This window comes from Scyliorhinus canicula, chromosome 2 (assembly GCF_902713615.1).
Source record: "Scyliorhinus canicula chromosome 2, sScyCan1.1, whole genome shotgun sequence".
Classification (NCBI taxonomy): Eukaryota; Metazoa; Chordata; class Chondrichthyes; order Carcharhiniformes; family Scyliorhinidae; genus Scyliorhinus; species Scyliorhinus canicula.
In genome coordinates, this window is record NC_052147.1 from 248,841,290 (window position 1) to 248,862,358 (window position 21,069).

At 44.7% G+C, this 21,069-nt stretch overlaps 1 protein-coding gene across 1 annotated transcript in view; it reads right to left on the bottom strand.

Moving 5' to 3' along the window:
* The window catches only part of LOC119962094 (low-density lipoprotein receptor-related protein 1-like), a 2,271,162-nt gene that overhangs the window by 399,572 nt on the left and 1,850,521 nt on the right, over positions 1 to 21,069 (bottom strand). Inside the window, 3 exon segments of the mRNA XM_038789946.1 lie at positions 902 to 1,027; positions 1,977 to 2,169; positions 19,450 to 19,654. Of these exon segments, the coding sequence (XP_038645874.1) occupies positions 902 to 1,027; positions 1,977 to 2,169; positions 19,450 to 19,654 (524 nt within the window).

The following is a 21,069-nucleotide window of genomic DNA, read 5'->3' on the forward strand; positions in this document are numbered from 1 at the left end:
ACACATTAAGCATTCATCTGCTGCTACCACAGAATCGGGGACATGTACTGATCCTGCACAACCTGTCGGGAGCCATACCCAAAAGAGAAAGCTAGTCACAGGATCAGGGCTACAGTGTTCATAGAATTCATAGAATTTACAGTACAGAAGGAGGCCGTTCGGCCCACTGAGTCTGCACAGGCCCATGGAAAGAGCACCCCATTTAAGCCCACACCTCCACCCATCCCCGTAACCCAGTAACCCCACCTAACCTTTCTGGACACTAAGGGCAATTTAGCATGGCCAATCCACCTAACCTGCTCATCTTTGGACTGTGGGAGGAAACCGGACCACCCAGAGGAAACCCACGCAGACAAGGGAAGAACGTGCAGACTCCACACAGACAGTGACGCAAGCTGGGGATTGAATCTGGGACTCTGGAGCTGTGAAGCAACATTGCTAAGCACTGTGCTGCTGTGCCACCCTATTCTAATCTCTGCTCTTTTTGAGGCAAGCCTCCCAGAGAAAGCATGCAATCAGAGTATTACCTTGGTGTAATTTCATGCAGTATAATCTTGCAGCCTGTGCAAGGTGTCAACTGGTGACCACCTCATAGAAAGTGTTAAGCCTTTAAACATTAATGTTACACAGGACATTATTTAAGCTGTTAGTTTCATTTAAAACATTTACCCCTTGGAAATAACTGAAACAAATACTGTTGAAAGATCTAACTTTGCAGTTGAAGTTGAAACACTTTGAGTTTAATATGTCTTTGTTATGCAAAGTCAACATCCTCTTGTCCATACTCCTGACAACATTTGATGCTCAAACAAAATAAACAGAATCAAAAATATATAAAAGAATTTCAAAATTGCACATAACCTATTGCATGGGGGGTGGGGGGAGAGAAAAATCAACTTACCAACACATCTGTTGTCATCTAACAGTATTCGCTCTCCTCTACAAGAACAATTTACTTGGCCATCAGCAGCCAACAGGCAAAGGTCATGACAACCCCCATTCATTATCTTGCATGGAGACAGTTCACCTAGTTTAAAAGAAACGATTTCCTGTCATTATTGAAATATGTCTTTACTAATCAGCAAAACAAGTCTCTACCTGAACTTTTGCATTCCTTGTTACTAAAGAAAGCTGCTATAAAGTCACAAGATGCTCAACATTCTGCTGACCATTCATGGATTCTAGAAAAGTATTCAGAAGACTTTTATACTCTATTATTGAAAAACGTTCAGGTGCCCTGATAAAATGCTGGACACATTAGAAAATTGACTTTGCATTAGATTGTATTTATGTGTAAGTGGATGAGAAACCCACCAGTAGGAGACAACATCTTGAATTAAGTTTAAACCTTTTCTGAAAAAAGACACATGTTGTCAAACCTTTTCATCTGGTAGTCATCAGGACAATTTGCATCAATACCAAACGTAAAAGGAACAACAATTGATCCTGCATAGAAGAAAGTGGTGATTGTTTGTGGCAAGTGGACACTATTTGGTAGAGCCTTGCCATGAAGAATGCACTATTTACTCCAGATTTTCATGTTAACAGTCTGGAAAGTTGTTTTGAAGCATTAACAAAATTGAAATCAACTCTCAAGATAAGTCACACTGATTAAATGTGGACAAGTGAGACATGCCCACCTCTGGAATTATATGTTGTGGATTCTTAACAGCAATATTGAGGAAACTAAAACAGCTCAACACTATGCTTCTTCCAAGGACACAAAAGGGACCACTAGAAGCAATATTACAGGAAAAGCTCAGTTAGTGGTAACAACAGACCAGGAGCTCTCTAACTGGTGACTCAAAGTTATTACAGCAAGTTTTGAACATCACTGTTCTCCAATATAATGTATTTATCACACTAAAACATGTTAAAAAAAACAAGTGTATAATAATGTACAACATATGAACATATTGAATAAGCATTTAAGAAAAAAATGACAGCCAATGATAAGCATACTCAATATAACTTACAGTTGTTGGTATCATTAGATACAACCATAATTCCCATTGGTTGATGTGATGTATCTGAACGCAGCACTTTCACATCTCCTCCCGTGTACTTATCACAGCGCATTACAGATCTCTGCATCCAGTCTGTCCAGAAGATGTAATCACCATAAATAGCTAAGCCAAAGAAAGTACCTGGTCCAGATTTCAGAACTACCTGTGCCATTGCAAACACAAGAGGGGAGAAGCAATTAAAAGCTATTATTTAGCCAAAGATGAGCTATGAGGATTAAATGTGTTATAGAGCTAAATTTATGGACTATGTGCTCAAATGGCAATAACAATCAGAAAACATGTGCTCTCTCGTGATTATTTCTCAAAAAATTCCAAGGAATGTGTTAGAATTTACAGAACAGAAACAGGCCATTTGGCTCAACTGGTCCATGCCAGAGGCAGTAATTCATATCATTCATGCCATTGACGAATGCCATTGAGGTTTAATTAATAATAGCCTGAAAAGCTAACTGGCCCAGGAAAACGACAAATGCAAACAAATTTCTTTCCTATCCTTGCCAGTGTTTGTTTGTCACACAAGCATCCTCCCTTCCCTCTTCATCTAACAATTATCTGTATTTGTGTTTACTATTTTAATATAGTATAATCAAATTGATATTTATGGTGTGAGAACCAGCTATGGTTGCGTATAAATAATTAACACTGTGACACATGAGTCTTCACATAAGTATGATTCTATCTAACTCGATGATAACGTAAGTAATTGGCTATTTTCTGCTTAATTGTACTCTAAATGATTATTGAATGACTGATTATTGCTGCAAACAAATAGTTTTAATAACAGAAATTCTATTTCTTTATTTATGAGAATTTTCTATTGGCATTTGTTCTGAAGCCTAATTTATCATTTAACAATCTGCATTGTGTCATGATCAAAATGCTGAAACTGCTCTCATTAGTCATTCATTCTAAGACCTTAAGATGAACTTGAAATGGCAAATTTTAATGAGTTGGTGGTTATAGAAAGAGGCATGTCATGAAAGTAAGTTCAATTACTCTTTGTGCACTAAACAATGATTAATGGATTTCAGAACAATTATTATCAATGATTAATCTGTCTTAATCACCATAAATTATACCCTTAATCAATGCTGAACTGTAATTTACCATGACTCTTAATGAGGTGAAGTAATACAGTCTTTACAATACTAAAGGAAATGTAGAAAAGTGATAAATGGGTAAGCTAACTGACAATTTGGGATAGTCTGAATCATTCGGTGAAATGCCAAAATGAAATGGCAAAATTAAGAATTATGCAGTCCACTGACCAGTGGAAGATGATAGGCGACAGTGAACAGAGAGAAACAGTAATGTGGACAGCACAGTAGCACAGTGGTTAGCACAGTTGCTTCACAGCTCCAAGGTCCCGGGTTCGATTCCTGGCTTTGGTCACTGTCTGTTCGGAGTCTGCACGTTCTCCCCCGTGCCTGCTTGGGTTTCCTCCGGGTGCTCCGGTTTCCTCCCACAGCCCAAAGATGTGCGGGCTAGGTGCATTGGACATGCTAAATTGCCCTTAGTGTCCAAAAAGGTTAAATGGGGGTTACTGAGTTACAGGGATAAGGTAGAGACGTGAGCTTGAGTAGGGTGTTATTTGTCAGGGTCGGTGCATACTCGATGGGCCAAATGGCCTCCTTCTGCACTGTAAATTCTATGATTTAATGGTAAAGGCAAAGTGGAGATTTGTTTTTGCCTGTGGTGTCTTGTTCCATTGAAAGTGTTAAGCACAGAGAACATGGGCCTGAAATGGCAAATACTGGATTAAAAAATCGAGTGAAAAGACTGGAAAGACGAGATGGGACGTTCAATATCACTTTCTGCAATTGCATATTGTTCGATGAAGAGGAAAGTGCTTTCCTGCATGACAAAGGACAGGTTTGGTTCACCCTTAGTTTCACTTTCATGGTGTTTATTCGGCCATAGCATGGCTCTCTGAGGATTGCATTTCAGGATATCAAATAATTCCGCAGCATTGCCTTTCCTGTGACCTCCACACTTCAGAAGGATAACTTCACAAGAACTGCAGCTCCTCCAAATTCTCCTCCAACTCACACATCAACCTGACTTAGAAATATGCTCTTGTTCCTTTACTGCTGCTGGATCAATATCCTCCAATTCCCTACTTAGTACTACTGTGGAACACTGTCACTGCAAGGACTGCAGCAGTTCAAGGAGAAGTCCTATCACCACCTGCTTAGGGCACCTGAAGATGAATGCAGACTTCCCAACACCAGCCACATTCTGAGAACAAAATTAAAATGACTCTCCATCTTAATCACACTTAAATAAATAATTTGAAAGCAGTGATGGGTGTGTTTCACGTATCTGGAATAAAGTATCTTATATGCAGCTGAAAAAATGTCATGTACCATATTGGGTGAGCGCATTACTTAAACAAATCTACAGTGTGGTTCAAAACTCTCTATGGTCTAAATCTTTCCATCGGCTTCTGAAGGCCCTCATGTTGCTAGAAAATGGAGTCCCAGTTGGTGGCAGCATGACCAGCACAGGAATATTTCTGAGAGGTGCCCTCCTAATTGACTCTTTTTATTAGCATCCAATTCAGGACAATGGATGGACTGCTGATGCTGCTCGCCCAATCAGAGAGATGCCCTTTGATAGGTAAGTTCAAAATAAAAATTCAGAAAAGTCCCTCTGATTGGATGACAAATCCGCTCGGAATGGAACACAAGGACTGAGGGGCCAGGGGGCCTTTCCTTCCATGGCCCCCCTTTGCACCATCGAGCCTCTTGGATTATGACAGCCTCCTGGATTATGACAGGATTGCTGGCAAAGTGTGGAGGGTGATTTCAACCACCTAACTGGGGTGATTAAAGTGTGACATCTAACTGCCCTTTTCGTTCAGTTGGTAACAGATCAAGGTGTCTGCCTGCTGGTGGGAAATGTCTCTGGCATTGTGAATGTGTGAGGTGTCATGTTAATCACCCTGGGGTCACACGGACTGTAACTGGATGCAGTTGTACTTGAAAGTTATGTATTTCTATTATGTATTTTCTTTTATTCCCTTTTCTTCCCATGTGCTTAATGATCTGTTGAGCAGCTCGCAGAAAAATACTTTTCATTGTACCTCGGTACACGTGACAATAAACAAATCCAATCCAATCCAATCCAAGTAGACTCCAAACTTTGATGTTCGTTCAATATGCTTTATTGAACTTGTTACGCAGTGCACACAATTCGCTGTGGGTTTGATGCTGTACTAATCTATGATGTGGAGATGCCGGCGTTGGACTGGGGTGAGCACAGTAAGAAGTCTTACAACACCAGGTTAAAGTCCAACAGGTTTGTTTCAAACACGAGCTTTCGGAGCACGGCTCCTTCTTCAGGTGAATGGAAAGGCTTGTTCCAGAAATGTTTATATAGACACAGTCAGAGATGCCCCGGAATGCGAGCACCTGCAGGCAATCAAATCATCAAAGATGCAGAGAGAGAGGTAACTTCAGGTTAAAGAGGTGTGAATTGTCCCAAGCCAGTTCAGTCGGTAGGCCTCTGCAAGTCCAGGCTTGTTGGTGGGGGCCGAATGTAATGCGACATGAATCCCAGATCCCGGTTGAGTCCGCATTCATGCGTGCGGAACTTAGCTATAAGTTTTTGCTCAGCAATTTTGCGTTGTCGCGTCTCCTGAAGGCCTCCTTGTAGAATGCTGACCCGGAGATCAGAGGCTGAATGTCCTTGACTGCTGAAGTGTTCCCCAACTGGAAGGGAACAGTCCTGCCTGTTGATAGTCGCACGATGCCCGTTTATTCGTTGTCGCAGTGTCTGCATGGTCTCGCCAATGTACCACGCTTCGGGACATCCTTTCCTGCAGCGTATGAGGTAGACTACATTGGTCGAGTCGCACGAGTATGCGCCGCGTACCTGGTGGGTGGTGTTTCCACGTGTAATGGTGGTGTCCATGTCGATGATCTGGCATGTCTTGCAGAGATTACCCTGGCAGGGTTTTGTGGTGTTGTGGTTGCTGTTCTGAAGGCTGGGTAATTTGCTGCAAACAATGGTTTGTTTGAGGTTGCGCGGTTGTTTGAAGGCCAGTAGTGGGGGTGTGGGGATGACCTTGGCAAGATGTCCATCCTCGCTGATGATGTGTTGGAGGCTGCGAAGAAGATGTCGTAGTTTCTCCGCCCCAGGAAAGTACTGGACGACGAAGGGTACTCTGTCAGTGGTGTCCCGTGTTTGTCTTCTGAGGAGGTCGGTGCGGTTTTTTGCTGTGGCGCGGTGGAACTGTCGATCAATGAGTCGAGCGCCATATCCCGTTCGTACGAGGGCATCTTTCAGCATCTGTAGGTGTCTGTTGCGCTCCTCCTTGTCTGAGCAGATCCTGTGTATACGGAGGGCTTGTCCATAGGGGATGGCTTCTTTAATGTGTTTCGGGTGAAAGCTGGAGAAGTGGAGCATCGTGAGATTATCTGTGGGCTTGCGGTAAAGCGAGGTGCTGAGGTGACCGTCCTTGATGGAGACGAGTGTGTCCAAGAATGGAACTGAATTTGGAGAATAGTCCATGGTGAGTTTGATGGTGGGATGGAACTTATTGATGTCATCGTGTAGTCGTTTCAGTGATGTCTCGCCGTGGGTCCAAAGGAAAAAAATGTCATCGATGTATCTGGTGTATAGCATCGGTTGAAAGTCCTGTGTGGTGAGGAAGTCCTGTTCAAACTTGTGCATGAAGATGTTGGCATATTGAGGTGCAAATTTGGTCCCCATGGCTGTTCCGTGCGTCTGGATGAAGAATTTGTTGTCGAAGGTGAAGACGTTGTGGTCTAGAATGAAACGGATGAGTTGCAGAATTGCGTCTGGAGATTGGCAGTTGTCGGTGTTGAGGACTGAGGCTGTTGCAGCAATGCCGTCGTCATGGGGGATGCTGGTGTAGAGTGCCGAGACATCCATTGTGACGAGGAATGTTCCTGGTTCAACTGGTCCATGGGTGCTGAGTTTCTGTAGGAAGTCCGTCGTGTCGCGACAGAAGCTGGGTGTACCTTGTACGATGGGTTTCAAGATGCCCTCGATGTGGCCAGAGAGGTTCTCACACAGGGTCCCATTGCCTGAAACGATAGGACGGCCTGGTGTGTTGGCCTTGTGTATTTTCGGGAGGCAGTAGAGATCTCCAATGCGGGGATTACGTGGGATGAGAGCACGTAGGGTGTTCTGAAGGTCTGGATCTAAGGTCAGCAGACTGATCAAGACCTTAGATCCAGACCTTCAGAACACCCTACGTGCTCTCATCCCACGTAATCCCCGCATTGGAGATCTCTACTGCCTCCCGAAAATACACAAGGCCAACACACCAGGCCGTCCTATCGTTTCAGGCAATGGGACCCTGTGTGAGAACCTCTCTGGCCACATCGAGGGCATCTTGAAACCCATCGTACAAGGTACACCCAGCTTCTGTCGCGACACGACGGACTTCCTACAGAAACTCAGCACCCATGGACCAGTTGAACCAGGAACATTCCTCGTCACAATGGATGTCTCGGCACTCTACACCAGCATCCCCCATGACGACGGCATTGCTGCAACAGCCTCAGTCCTCAACACCGACAACTGCCAATCTCCAGACGCAATTCTGCAACTCATCCGTTTCATTCTAGACCACAACGTCTTCACCTTCGACAACAAATTCTTCATCCAGACGCACGGAACAGCCATGGGGACCAAATTTGCACCTCAATATGCCAACATCTTCATGCACAAGTTTGAACAGGACTTCCTCACCACACAGGACTTTCAACCGATGCTATACACCAGATACATCGATGACATTTTTTTCCTTTGGACCCACGGCGAGACATCACTGAAACGACTACACGATGACATCAATAAGTTCCATCCCACCATCAAACTCACCATGGACTATTCTCCAAATTCAGTTCCATTCTTGGACACACTCGTCTCCATCAAGGACGGTCACCTCAGCACCTCGCTTTACCGCAAGCCCACAGATAATCTCACGATGCTCCACTTCTCCAGCTTTCACCCGAAACACATTAAAGAAGCCATCCCCTATGGACAAGCCCTCCGTATACACAGGATCTGCTCAGACAAGGAGGAGCGCAACAGACACCTACAGATGCTGAAAGATGCCCTCGTACGAACGGGATATGGCGCTCGACTCATTGATCGACAGTTCCACCGCGCCACAGCAAAAAACCGCACCGACCTCCTCAGAAGACAAACACGGGACACCACTGACAGAGTACCCTTCGTCGTCCAGTACTTTCCTGGGGCGGAGAAACTACGACATCTTCTTCGCAGCCTCCAACACATCATCAGCGAGGATGGACATCTTGCCAAGGTCATCCCCACACCCCCACTACTGGCCTTCAAACAACCGCGCAACCTCAAACAAACCATTGTTTGCAGCAAATTACCCAGCCTTCAGAACAGCAACCACAACACCACAAAACCCTGCCAGGGTAATCTCTGCAAGACATGCCAGATCATCGACATGGACACCACCATTACACGTGGAAACACCACCCACCAGGTACGCGGCGCATACTCGTGCGACTCGACCAATGTAGTCTACCTCATACGCTGCAGGAAAGGATGTCCCGAAGCGTGGTACATTGGCGAGACCATGCAGACACTGCGACAACGAATAAACGGGCATCGTGCGACTATCAACAGGCAGGACTGTTCCCTTCCAGTTGGGGAACACTTCAGCAGTCAAGGACATTCAGCCTCTGATCTCCGGGTCAGCATTCTACAAGGAGGCCTTCAGGAGACGCGACAACGCAAAATTGCTGAGCAAAAACTTATAGCTAAGTTCCGCACGCATGAATGCGGACTCAACCGGGATCTGGGATTCATGTCGCATTACATTCGGCCCCCACCAACAAGCCTGGACTTGCAGAGGCCTACCGACTGAACTGGCTTGGGACAATTCACACCTCTTTAACCTGAAGTTACCTCTCTCTCTGCATCTTTGATGATTTGATTGCCTGCAGGTGCTCGCATTCCGGGGCATCTCTGACTGTGTCTATATAAACATTTCTGGAACAAGCCTTTCCATTCACCTGAAGAAGGAGCCGTGCTCCGAAAGCTCGTGTTTGAAACAAACCTGTTGGACTTTAACCTGGTGTTGTAAGACTTCTTACTGTACTAATCTAAGCATGCTTACTATAACTAACTAGACCAGGCTAGCTCTGAGCCACGTGCGGAAGGTGCTAACTGATATTTGCACCCTGACTGTCACTATAGTTGTCACCAGTGGAAAGAGGCAGAGTGCTGATGCCTCGTGTGTTTCATAGTGGGAAACCATCTTCTAGTGTTCTGCCTGGTGATTGGTTGTGTTCTGTCCTGTGTGTTCATTGGCTGTACTGGGTGCCTGTCACTGCCTGTCTGTATCTCATTATGTGCACGAGTTAATATCATGACATGAGGGAGATGTCCCAATACAACACCCCTCAATTTTCCAAATGCCCTCAATTCTCCTCCTGTAACCCACAGCCAGAACGTCTCTTCCGCCTCTGCCAAACTGTGAGTGACACCAGTGTGGAAAAATACAAATCATTTGCCTCGAATTGTAATTGTGATTTTTATGGTTATCCTACTTATACATAATCCCATTATCTAGACAATGTCATTATCTAGCTGATAAAATAGCAAATTATGGTGCGACTATACTGCAAACAAATTATCTATAAATACGGAACACCTAATCACGACTCAGTAAAAAACTTGGTTTCCCATCAAACATCATAGACCTTATTATTTGATCTGAAATTTTTTAAGCTTCTGTTTGTTCATCAAAAGCTAAAATATATCTTCCAGTACAGGTTAATAAGAAAGTAAATGGTAGTGTGGAATGTTGATAGCAAATATCATGAAATATTCAACATAGACAAAAGGCATGCTTTAGGAAAATAATTAATTTGTGTAAATAGCTAGAGTGCTTCTTGATAAATGTTTTTTTTTCAAATGCTATTTGCTCATCTAGTGATTTTACATAGAATATATATCCATATATATTTACATACATAAAAATAGGTTGTCCTGCCCAAGCCTGTTTAATGTTTATCCTCCAGACAAGCAGTAGTCAGTATCCCATGTGTCCATCCTGTTCCCTTACCTCTTTTATCTTTTCATTCAACCTCCTATTCCACTTTTTCTTAAAATAAAGACATAAGGTGGAATTTTCCATTTTGCAGACTGTGGTGGTGGGCAAGACAGTTAACGGGTTTTCCGCTGATCAGTGGGACGGGTTCTCAGACCTGCGATCTTCGGTTTGAAAGCTGATTAATTATGCATTGGTGAGCTGCTCACCAAACCATGTGGTGGGGAAGGCACTGATTCGTCTGCCCTCTCACTGATACCTCAAGGGGTCTAAGTTCCTGGCATCATATTTAAGCTTTTCCCAAACATGCTTTAACTCTCTTCAATCCAGCTAGCTGGTGTGGCTGTATGCCATGGTGAAGGAAGCCCTCTGCGCCTCGATTCAGCCACAACTCCCTGGTGCCTCTCCTCAGGCCTTGCGCGAATGCCGAGACAGCCTCTTCCCAAGGGATGAAAGCAGAAGGGCAACCAAGCTGACCTTGCTGGCCTGGGATGGAGTGGTCAGGGAGGTTTGTGTCTGTGGCGCAAATAATAGAAATGTGTTGCAGTGCAGGAAGATGGTGAATGATCTTGTCTGCTCTGTCAGGATAAGTCAACCTTCAACTCTTTTGAGGCTCACTCTCATAAGGGCATGAGGTGATCTGAGGGCTACAGTCCACAGAGATCTCAAATATTATTAGCAGAAGGGACATCTGCACTGAATGGCTCACACACACTTTAACATGACCACCATCTCATGTATCATCCTGCACACTCAACTCCATCTGTCCTTACTGGGCTGGGAAGAGTGCACACAGCAGCCACGCATGCTTCCCAAAGTCCATTCCGCCCCTTCTCAACATTCCATTCCACCTGACCTCATGCAGGTGATGCTAGACCATGACAAGAGGGAGAGATCCTTCTGAAGTGGGGAATTTCTGAAATACAGGCTCTGACTGCATTTGACGAGGCGGCTGCTGCGTTGGCAGTGGAGGACATGGATCGCTTCTGTGGCAAGGTGAGATTGGTCTCCCCCAATAAAGCAGTACAGATGGGACTGCCATTAGTCGAACACATAATGGCCGTCACAGTGAGTCAAATGAAATGTTTTATTCTGCCTACTCAGGAACTAGCTCTACCTTGTCTCTCTTCCAGGCACCAATAGGACCAGGCCAAAATAAACCTCCAGCCAGCCCCTCAGCCCCAGACCTAACCACTTCAGATGAAGATTTTCAGACCCACTAAATGTCAAGCTGTCAATGTGTTCACCTGCACCCTCCAACAGCTCACAGATACAAACCTCTAACTCTGCTGCAGATAGAGGCTGCACCCAGGCTCTGTGCTGGTGAAATTATTATTGGACACTGGTGGTGCAGGTGCTCAATCACTAAATATATAATGCACCTTGGCCTAACATCTTAGGATGTGAATGCCTTTTGCAGATGCTACTATATGCCATCTTATTTCAGGGGATCCAGAGTTCCCACTTCTCAATGGTCTGGCTTTGTGTGCCTCAGATTCATGTTATGTTTAGCAAAGTGTAAGCGTCCTTTGTTTATTTCCTTATTTCCCCTTCATTTAATTTTTGCTATTACACTTTTGTTCCATGGATGATTAATGGACACAGACCTTTAATTCAAGCATCAGAATTCAAAAGTTACAGGAGAGAACACTGTACTAGTCTCAGCTGATTTGGATTGGATTTGTTTATTGTCACGTGTACTGAGGTACAGTGAAAAGTATTTTTCTGCGACCAGCTCAACAGATCATTAAGTAGATGAAAAGAAAAGAAAAAAATATACATAATAGGGCACAGGGGCTGGTTTAGCACAGGGCTAAATAGCTGGCTTTTAAAGCAGACCAAAACAGGCCAGCAACGTGGGTTCAACTCCCATACCAGCTTCCCTGAACAGGCGCCGGAATGTGGCGACGGGGGGCTTTTCACAGTAACTTCATTTGAAGCCTACTTGTGACAATGAGCGATTTTCATTTCATTTCATTTTTCAACACAAGGTACACAATGAAACTACAGAGACACTGGTATCGGGTGAAGCATACAGGGGTGTAGTGTTAATCAGGTTAGCCATAAGAGGGTCCTTTAGGAGTCTGGTAACAGCGGAGAAGAAGCTGTTTTTGAGTCTGTTCATGTGTGTTCTCAGACTTTTGTATCTCCTGCCCGATGGAGGAAGTTGGAAGAGTGAGTAAGCCGGGTGGGAGGGGTCTTTGATTATGTTACCCGTTTCCCCCAGGGAGCAGGACGTGTAGATAGAGTCAATGGATGGAAAGTGGGTTCATGTGATGGACTGGGCTGTGTTCACGACTCTCTGATGTTTCTTGCGGTCTTGGGCCGAGCAGTTGCCATACCAGGCTGCGATGCAGCTGGATAGGATGCTTTCTATGGTGCATCTGTAAAAGTTGGTAAGAGTCAGTATGGACATAACGTATAGGCGCTGTTGTGCTTTCATGGTGGTAGTGTTGACGTGGGTGGACCAGGACAGATTTTTGGAGATGTGCACCCCCAGGAATTTGAAGCTGCTAACGATCTCCACCTCGACCCCATTGATGCTGACAGAGGTGTGCACAGTACTTTGAGTCCTGAAGTCAATGACCAGTTCTTTATGTTTTGCTCGCATTGAGGGATAGATTGCTGTTGCTGCATGAATAGGAGGATGTAGACCTGCTAGCACCAGAGAGAGAGAGATGGGTTGGGACTCAGTTTGACTGAGTGGCTGGTGGCCATTGAATTGGTCCAAAAGGCCATACACTGCCTGCTAACTGGTGGTAATTGGATCATATCCCAGTGGAATGCTTTTCAGAGTCCCAGAGAGTTTTCAGTTTTGATTCTGGGAGCATGGCTCATTCTCGCCAGAAAGGATGACAAGAGCTGCTGTGAGCGTTGTCTTTCTGAAACATGCAGAAAAACCATTACAAATAAAGAACAAAGAAAAGTATAGCACAGGAACAGGCCCTTCGGCCCTCCAAGCCTGTGCCGACCATGCTGCCTGTCTAAACTAAAATCTTCTACACTTCCTGGGTCTGTATCACTCTATTCCCATCCTATTTGTGTACTTGTCAAAATGCCCCTTAAATGTCACGATCGTTCCTGCTTCCACCACCTCCTCCGGCAGCGGGTTCCAGTCACCCACTACCCTCTGTGTAAAAAACTTGTTTCGTACATCTCCTCTAAACCTTGCGCCTCGCACCTTAAACCTATGCCTCCTAGTAATTGACCCCTCTACCCTGGGAAAAAGCCTCTGACTATCCAGTCTGTCTATGCCCCTCATAATTTTGTAGACCTCTATCAGGTCACCCCTCAATCTATGTCGTTCCAGTGAGAACAGACCGAGTTTCTTCAACTGCCCTCATAGCTAATGCCCTCCATACCATGCAACATCTTGGTAAATCTCTTCTGCACCCTCTCTAAAGCCTCCATATCCTTCTGGTAGTGTGGCGACCAGAATTGAACACTATACTACAAGTGTGGCCTAACTAAGGTTCTCCAGCTGCAACATGACTTGCAAATTTTTATACTTAATGCTCCTGCCAATGAAGGCAAGCATGCCATATGCCTCTTGACTGCCTTCTCCACCTGTGTTGCCCCTTTCCGTGACCTGTGGACCTGTACACCAAGATCTGTCCGACTGTCAATACTCTTGACGGTTCTACCATTCACTTTATATTCCCTACCTGCATTAGACCTTCCAAAATGCATTACCTCACATTTGCAAAGCAGAGACCAGAATTTGCTACCTTTCCCCAGAAAGGCTGAAGATTGTGGCTGCTGTATTTCTGAAGTTGTAGAGACCCTGCATGAACGAATCTCCAGAAAAGACTAGACCCTGCTTTCACATGCCAAAAGGGCCTGTGAGTACTGTATCTCACCTTCCTTTCACTGTCGCTCTGGTCAAGTCACAATAATTGCCAGGACATAATCCCGTAGCCAAGGACCGGAAAAAGGAATCTGAGCGCTTCAAACACGCTCACTCGAGAGGCTACTGGTCAGGAAAAAACAGTGGTCCCTCTTTCTCTCTCTCTTGTGAAGTTGCACGAGTGGGGCACTTCCGGGTGACATTTCACCATCACAGGAGAGAGACTCACACAGGCGAAGGTGGCAGGCAAGGTAACTGGTGTGGCATAAGGACAACCTCACTGGTTAGGTATAAACAGTGAGACTTGCCCCCTCTCTTTTGCGAAGCTGTCCCAGTGCGACACTTCCAGGCCGTGGTTTTAACACCTGCAGGAGCGACACCCACAGTGATCTGTGACACCCAATACCAGCCTGTTGTGGAGTAAAGGAAACCCTTTTTGTTACAGCTGTAAGTGTAATGGCTGGTGGCAAAGATGCAGAATGTTAAGTTAGCTCAGGTTATGCACTGGTGAACTGTCTTTCACATCACACAGGTGCCATAGGGGCATTGAGTTTTTACAGGACAAGAGAAGACCCTGAGGCCCATTGTGTCTGCACCGGCCGTAAAGTACCTATCTACTTAAATCCCATTTTCCAGCACTTTACCTGTATCCTTGTGTGCTATGGCATTTCAAGTGTTCATCTAAATATTTCTCAAATGGTGTGAGGGTTCTTGCCTCTACCACCCCTTCAGGTCGTAAGTTCCAGATTCCCACCATCCTCTGGGTGAAAAGGTTACTCCTCACATTCCCTCTAAACCTCCTGCATCTTAAATCTATGCCACCTGGTTATTGATCCCTCTGCTAAGGGGAACATTTCCTTCCTATCAAGGCCCCTCATAATTTTATACACCTCAATCAGGTCCCCTCTGAGCCTTATCTGCTTCAAGGAAAACAACCCCAACCTATCCAGCCTGTCTTCATAGCTGAAATGCTCCTGCCCAGGTAACATCCTGATGTATCTTCTCTGCACCCTCTCCAATGAAATCACATCCTTCCTGTAGTGTGGAGACTAGAACTGCACACACTGCCCCAACTGTGACCTAACCATCCAAATCATCATTGGAAGCTGATCTTTGCGACCTTTGTGATCTCAGAGGGCTACTGGTCCCAGGTTAAAAGATGAGCTTGCTTGAGATGTGGATGATTAGAAAGGGCTTCCTGATCACTTCAATGCCTGTAATGGACAGGAGAAACTAACATTTGTCACCTTGTATGGGCATTACACCTCCTGGAACCTAATTGCAATCAGCATGTCAAGGGCATATCTTCCACTTCATGCCACTGCGATGGCATCCTCGCATTGAACGTCTCCATCCTGGCCCTCTCAGCTTCTGTCCTATCTATGTCCTCCTCATCCAAGGAAATGTCTCGTCCATGTCTCCCTCAGTAAAGTGATCTCCCCTTTGAAGCGCCAGGTTGTGTGAGGCGCAGCAGACCACGATGATGAGGGATACCCTCTATGGAGATTACAGTAGAGCCCCACCTGAATAGTCTAAACATCAGAAGAGGACCTTCATGATGCCAATGGTTTACTCTATGATGGAACTTGTCACAAATACGTCAAATTATATTTCTCCTCTGAGGCACTTTGAGGATGACATACTAGTGTCACAAGTTAAGTCTTCTGTGGGTGCTCCTCATCTCCCAGCAGCCACCTTGGAAGTGCTGCGGGCCCTCAAAGATTGATAGCACCTCGAAGTGACACAGGATGTAGGAGTAGTGAGAACTCCCAGGGAACCTGGCACAAAAATGCATGATCTTCTTCTGATGATCATATACAAGCTCCACCTTCAGGGCGTGGAACCCTTACCCATTGAAGGATAGTGGCTCAACTGTGGAATTCAAAAGTGACATTTGTGCAACCTATGGCAGCCTGCAATTGTGGGCAACTGGAGATCACCGTAAATGCAGGGAATCTCGGTGATCTGGCTAGTTTGTGAACTGTATGTAATGAGATGTCGTACCGTAAAGGACAACCAGACCTTCCCTTATATATTTATGCATGAAGGACTAAGATATGCGGCAGTGGATCCATGGAATGAGCCGGTTGCAAAAAACCTAAGTGCAGTGGTTGCCTTTTCAGTGTTCACAGCCACTTGCTTCCCAGTCCATGTGGTGCCTGGTCGTCCCTAAGAATGTGGCAGATGTGAGCCACCGCATTCCTTGACAACCAAAGGCGTCTGCGGCACTCTCTCAATCATTTCCAAAATGAGAGCCTTCTTTGGTACACACTGGGTCGTGCCAATGGTGTACATGGGATAGGTCTCACCTCATCAGCCTCTGGGATTTCCTGCAGCTTCCCTGCACCATGCACCTCAGGCTGAAGCTCTTCTCTATGCCCTGTCAGAAGGTGAAGGACCCATTATGTTAAACACAGCCATCAAGAAGGCGACATTGTCTACAGCCTTCATGCTGCCATTTCCTGAGAACAGATAGATCAAACACATGAAAGCAACTGATCTTTCAAGGATCAATCTCTCACTCCAAGGCTGAAATCCAGTTGAAGTGCTGCCATGTTGAATTAGAGTGCAGCTGGAGTTTGGTGAAATAGGGAGTTTGGTGAAAGAGGGAGGATATAATCAGTCACTTCTTTTCTCTGATTAGCAAGTAGGAATGGTGTGTTCTCCTTCAAGTAAAAGTAAGATCTTAAGTAATTTGGAGCATAAGTGGAAACAGGGACTTTAAGGAACTCTTATAGTACAGAGAGCCACAGGTTACAGACAGCACGCATCTGGTGAGAAGCAGCTGAACAGAACAGCATATCTTCACTCAATCCAAAGGCTAGAGCTCATAAATTGACATCACGATTGAAAAGTGACATGGGGCAAATTGAAGCTGCTGATTGGGTGATTACAAATGCTGTGTATTTATACTACTATTATAGCTTATAGTTTGTAAAGTCTTTATTTTGTAGTTTATAGTTTGTAGAAGGGCTCTAAAGTACTTGATATTATTTACTTTTAATGTTTAGTCCTTTAAATGTTTAATCCAAAGAATTACATCATGATAGGAGAGCTCAAAACCCTTGTTTGCTCCTCCTGCTCCACGTGGGAATGCGCACACATTTCCAGTGCCCAGGGCCATCATGTGTGCAGGAAATGTCTCCAGCTGCAGTTTCTGAAATCCCGGATTCTGGAGCTCTAGTGGTGGTTGGGGACACTGTGGAGCATCTGCGAGGTGGAGAGTATTGTGGATAGCCTGTATAGAGAAGTAGTCACATCGCAGGCTAAGAGTCCCCAGGAAGGAAGGAAATGGGAATCAGGTGGAGCAAAAGGACTAGCAAACAGTGCAGGAATCTCCTGTTGCCATTCCCCTACAAAACAGATACACTGCTGTGGATACTGTTGAGGGGAATGATCTCTCAGGCGAAAGCAGTGACAGTTGATTACATTGCACAATGGTTCGCTCTGCTACACGGGGAAGTATGGAAAAGTAAAAATTGTAGCGGATTCAATTGCACCACACCACAGCCTCTCCGGGTACAATGCTTCCCTGCTTGTACCTACCAGAGCCTCTCTCGATACAGTGCTTACCCACCCCAACCAGGTCCCGCTTGATTGTGCAGCTTTGCCAATGTTCATGACTCGAAGCGATGGTGATGGATGGCAACAGGATAGTGAAAGGTAGATAATCACTGTGTTTATGTACATGTGAAACGAAGGTGGACAGGTGCATGCTACATTTATCTGGCCATAAATCAGACTGGTCTGATTACCCACTGATGAGGCACCAAATTAGGAGAGTGAGCATGATTCCAGCGAGTTGTGATAATGGAGGTCCATGACGTGCTGATGCCTGCAAATGGTGCTTCCGACACAGATTAGTGGGAAGTCGACCCGCCATTAGGCTGGTGTGAAACACTTTAGGGAAAATTCTGACTTATTTTCCTGCAGGTGGATATCAAACTTTTGGCCTCATGCCCAATTTTGCATTCCTATCCGTCGTGATTCCCACTGATGGTGGGAGCAGAAAATTCCATCCATGGTCCTGTTTCGTTAATGAAATTCTGTGGTGCTTTCCAGAGTCTGTCACTCAACATAAAAATGTTCTCTGGCTTTCTGTTCAAAGTCATTGACCTTTAATCTTATCTCTATGTCCACTCATGTTTACCCCTCAATCACTGTTTCTATCTATTCTGTCAGATCCCTTCATAATTTTATACATCTCTATGAAGTTGCTCAATAACCTTCATTTTTCACTTAGTGTACCCTTGTGCTCGCTGACCTACATTGGATCCCAGTCAAGACACATCTTGATTTTAAAATTCTCATCCTTGTTTTCAAATTGATCTATTGCTTCTCTTTCAACTCCACAAACCTGAGTTACCCAAGATCTTCTAATTCTGGCCTCTTGCGCCTCTCCAGTTTTAACCACTCCACTATGTGCCTTCAGTTGTTGAAGCCTTAAACTCTGGAGTACCCTCCCTATATCCCCCTGCCTCCCTCCTTATATCCCCCTGCCTCACTCACTCATTTTCTTCCTTAAAGGCACTGCATAAACAATTAATCTTTTGGTCATTTGACCGAACAGAGCCTTAAATGTCTGAGTGTCATACTTCTGTTCTTTTAACACTCCCCTGAAGTGTCTCAGGACAATTTGCTACTTTAAAGGTACTATGCAAATATTACTATTGTTTATTCCAAAGAAAATAGGAAATATTGAGTGTATTTTTACATTCATCACCACAAAAGCACTTGCCTGTTTGGCGAGATGGTTCGCTTTTCATCTCTGAAGTCTATATTTGAAATTGGAGTGTCATTTGATCAGGCTGTGGCCAAAGTGAGTGCCAGGCTTCATTGACCAATTGGCAGCACAAGGCTGATGTGGTTTTGGCTCTTGGGCTTCATCTGCATGCCACCTATCAACTGCCTGCTCAAAACATCCAGGAAATAACAAACGGCCAGTGGACAGGAGTGGATGTTTGGATGCCAGGAAGCTCAATTGTAAAATGATGAGATGCGGAGTATTGCAAGGGACTCCTGGAAATGAAACATGGTGTGACAATGGCAGCCAAAAGTTTCTTTCTGGGGCCTGAATGCACACTCCATCTGGTTTCACAAGGGAAGTAAAAAAAAAAACTTTCCTGAAATGGTTCTGGATTCCCTATCCTGATCGGGAATCTTTAATGCCTTTCCATAATCAGGACACATTTCAAATTGCAGTTGGCAAGCCTGTCAGCTTCAGGAGGTTGTCCTTGCTGCCTGGTCAAACAATTGAGCAAAGACAGTGGGGCCCAAGTGGAACATCGGCTGGTGAATTGTCCAGCTGGAATTAACTGCTTGCCTGCTCGGTTTTCACCAAAAAGGAAGCTGGTCATTCATTCATTGGCTGGTTACATTTGCAAAGTGTCTGCACTATTAGCCTACATAACACGCAGCAAAAACACTTTTAATTCATTGAGAAGTCTGATGGATGGAATAAGATGCAACCCAAATTTTTGTATTAGAATGTAAGATTACTGACTTACATATCTGTGTGTCCCATCATATTCACACCTTTCAATTCTTCCAACAGAGCCGTCAGAGAAATATAGTTTCTCTGCTTGATGATCAATCGTCAGTCCATTTGGTGTGAAAATGTCAGTGCTAACAATGATCTGAACATTTCCTCCAGACAAGGTTGCTTTCATGATACTTGGCTGCTGTTCATTCCAGTTTGTCCAGAACATTAGGCTGCAAAAGGTTGAAGATAAAAGAGCATGTCAAATCTCACAAAAGAGTTTTATAGTTTTGTAAAGAGAACCTCGACTCTTGTGTAGGAAAGTCATATAATAGTTCATCAATCAATTTAAAACTCCAGCGATACATAAATTATACAGTTACATTTTTAGCTGGCAAGAGAAATAAACATTGTACCACCTAAAATTAATTCATCATTGTTTACTGCAGAAAAAATAATTGAACTTGCTTTCGTGATATGTAACAATTATAGTAATATAACTACTTTAATTCAAAAAGATATTCACAGACTTACAAACGAGACACAGCACAGCGACAAGCCATTCAGCCAGACCAATCCATGCCTGTAGTTAGGCTCCACTCGAGCCTCCTCTGATCTTTCCTTATCGATATCTATCACCATAACCCTCTATTTCCTTCTCCCTCACATGTTTCTCTAGCTTCCTCTTAAATAAATCCCTACTATTCACTTCAACCACAACCTGTCTCACCTCTCTTTGGGTAAAGATTCTTCTGAATTCCCTACTGCATCTAGTGGTAAATTTTTATTTTGGTGGCCTCCAGTTATGCTCGTGTCCACAAGAGGAACCATTCCTTCTGTACCCACTCTATCAAAGCCACTCATAAGGCGTCACGGTGGCGCAATGATTAGCACTGCTGCCTGACGGCTCTGAGGATCCGGGTTCAATTCCGGCCCCGGGTCACTGTCCACGGAGTGTTTGCACATTTTCCCTGCGTCTGGTGAGTCGCAACCCCACAACCCAAAGACGTGCAGGGTAGATGAATTGGCCAGTCTAAATTGCCCCTATTTTGGAGAAAAAAATAATTGGGTACTTTAAATGTAAAAGAAAATGATTTTAAAGGCCTCTGTCAGGTTATTCCTCAAAATCAAATGTGGTTACCAACCCCACACCATGTTGCAGTCACTCGAAAGGAATTTTTGTAGGACTGGCCGATTAGTGACTAGAGAGCATGCTGACATCCAATATGGTGAGGGAGCTGTGGCCTGCTGTTGCAGAGAAGGGAGAGGAGGAAATTTCCATCATGATGGGATCTCTTGGCACAATGTTGAAGCATGAGGAAAATAAATGATCACAGCTAACGGACCATCACTGTAGAGGGATAACCCTCCAAAGGTTTCCTGCAACTGCAGCTGTGACCAGGCCAGTATCTTGGCTTATAGGGGTTGCCTCAAAGTGACCCCGGGGCCCTGGCCTCACCAGTTTGCGATTGAGGGGTCTCTGATCAATGACCTTGATTGGTCTTGAGTAAATTAGCCAACTGCCTTTCGGGGATATTCTGTGACTGCTCTCCTCCCACCTTGCCCCCATATTGGAATCAAAATGCTGCCCCTGTTCTCTAACTCTATATACTCACTTGCCGTCAATGTACTCCCATACCTGATTCTT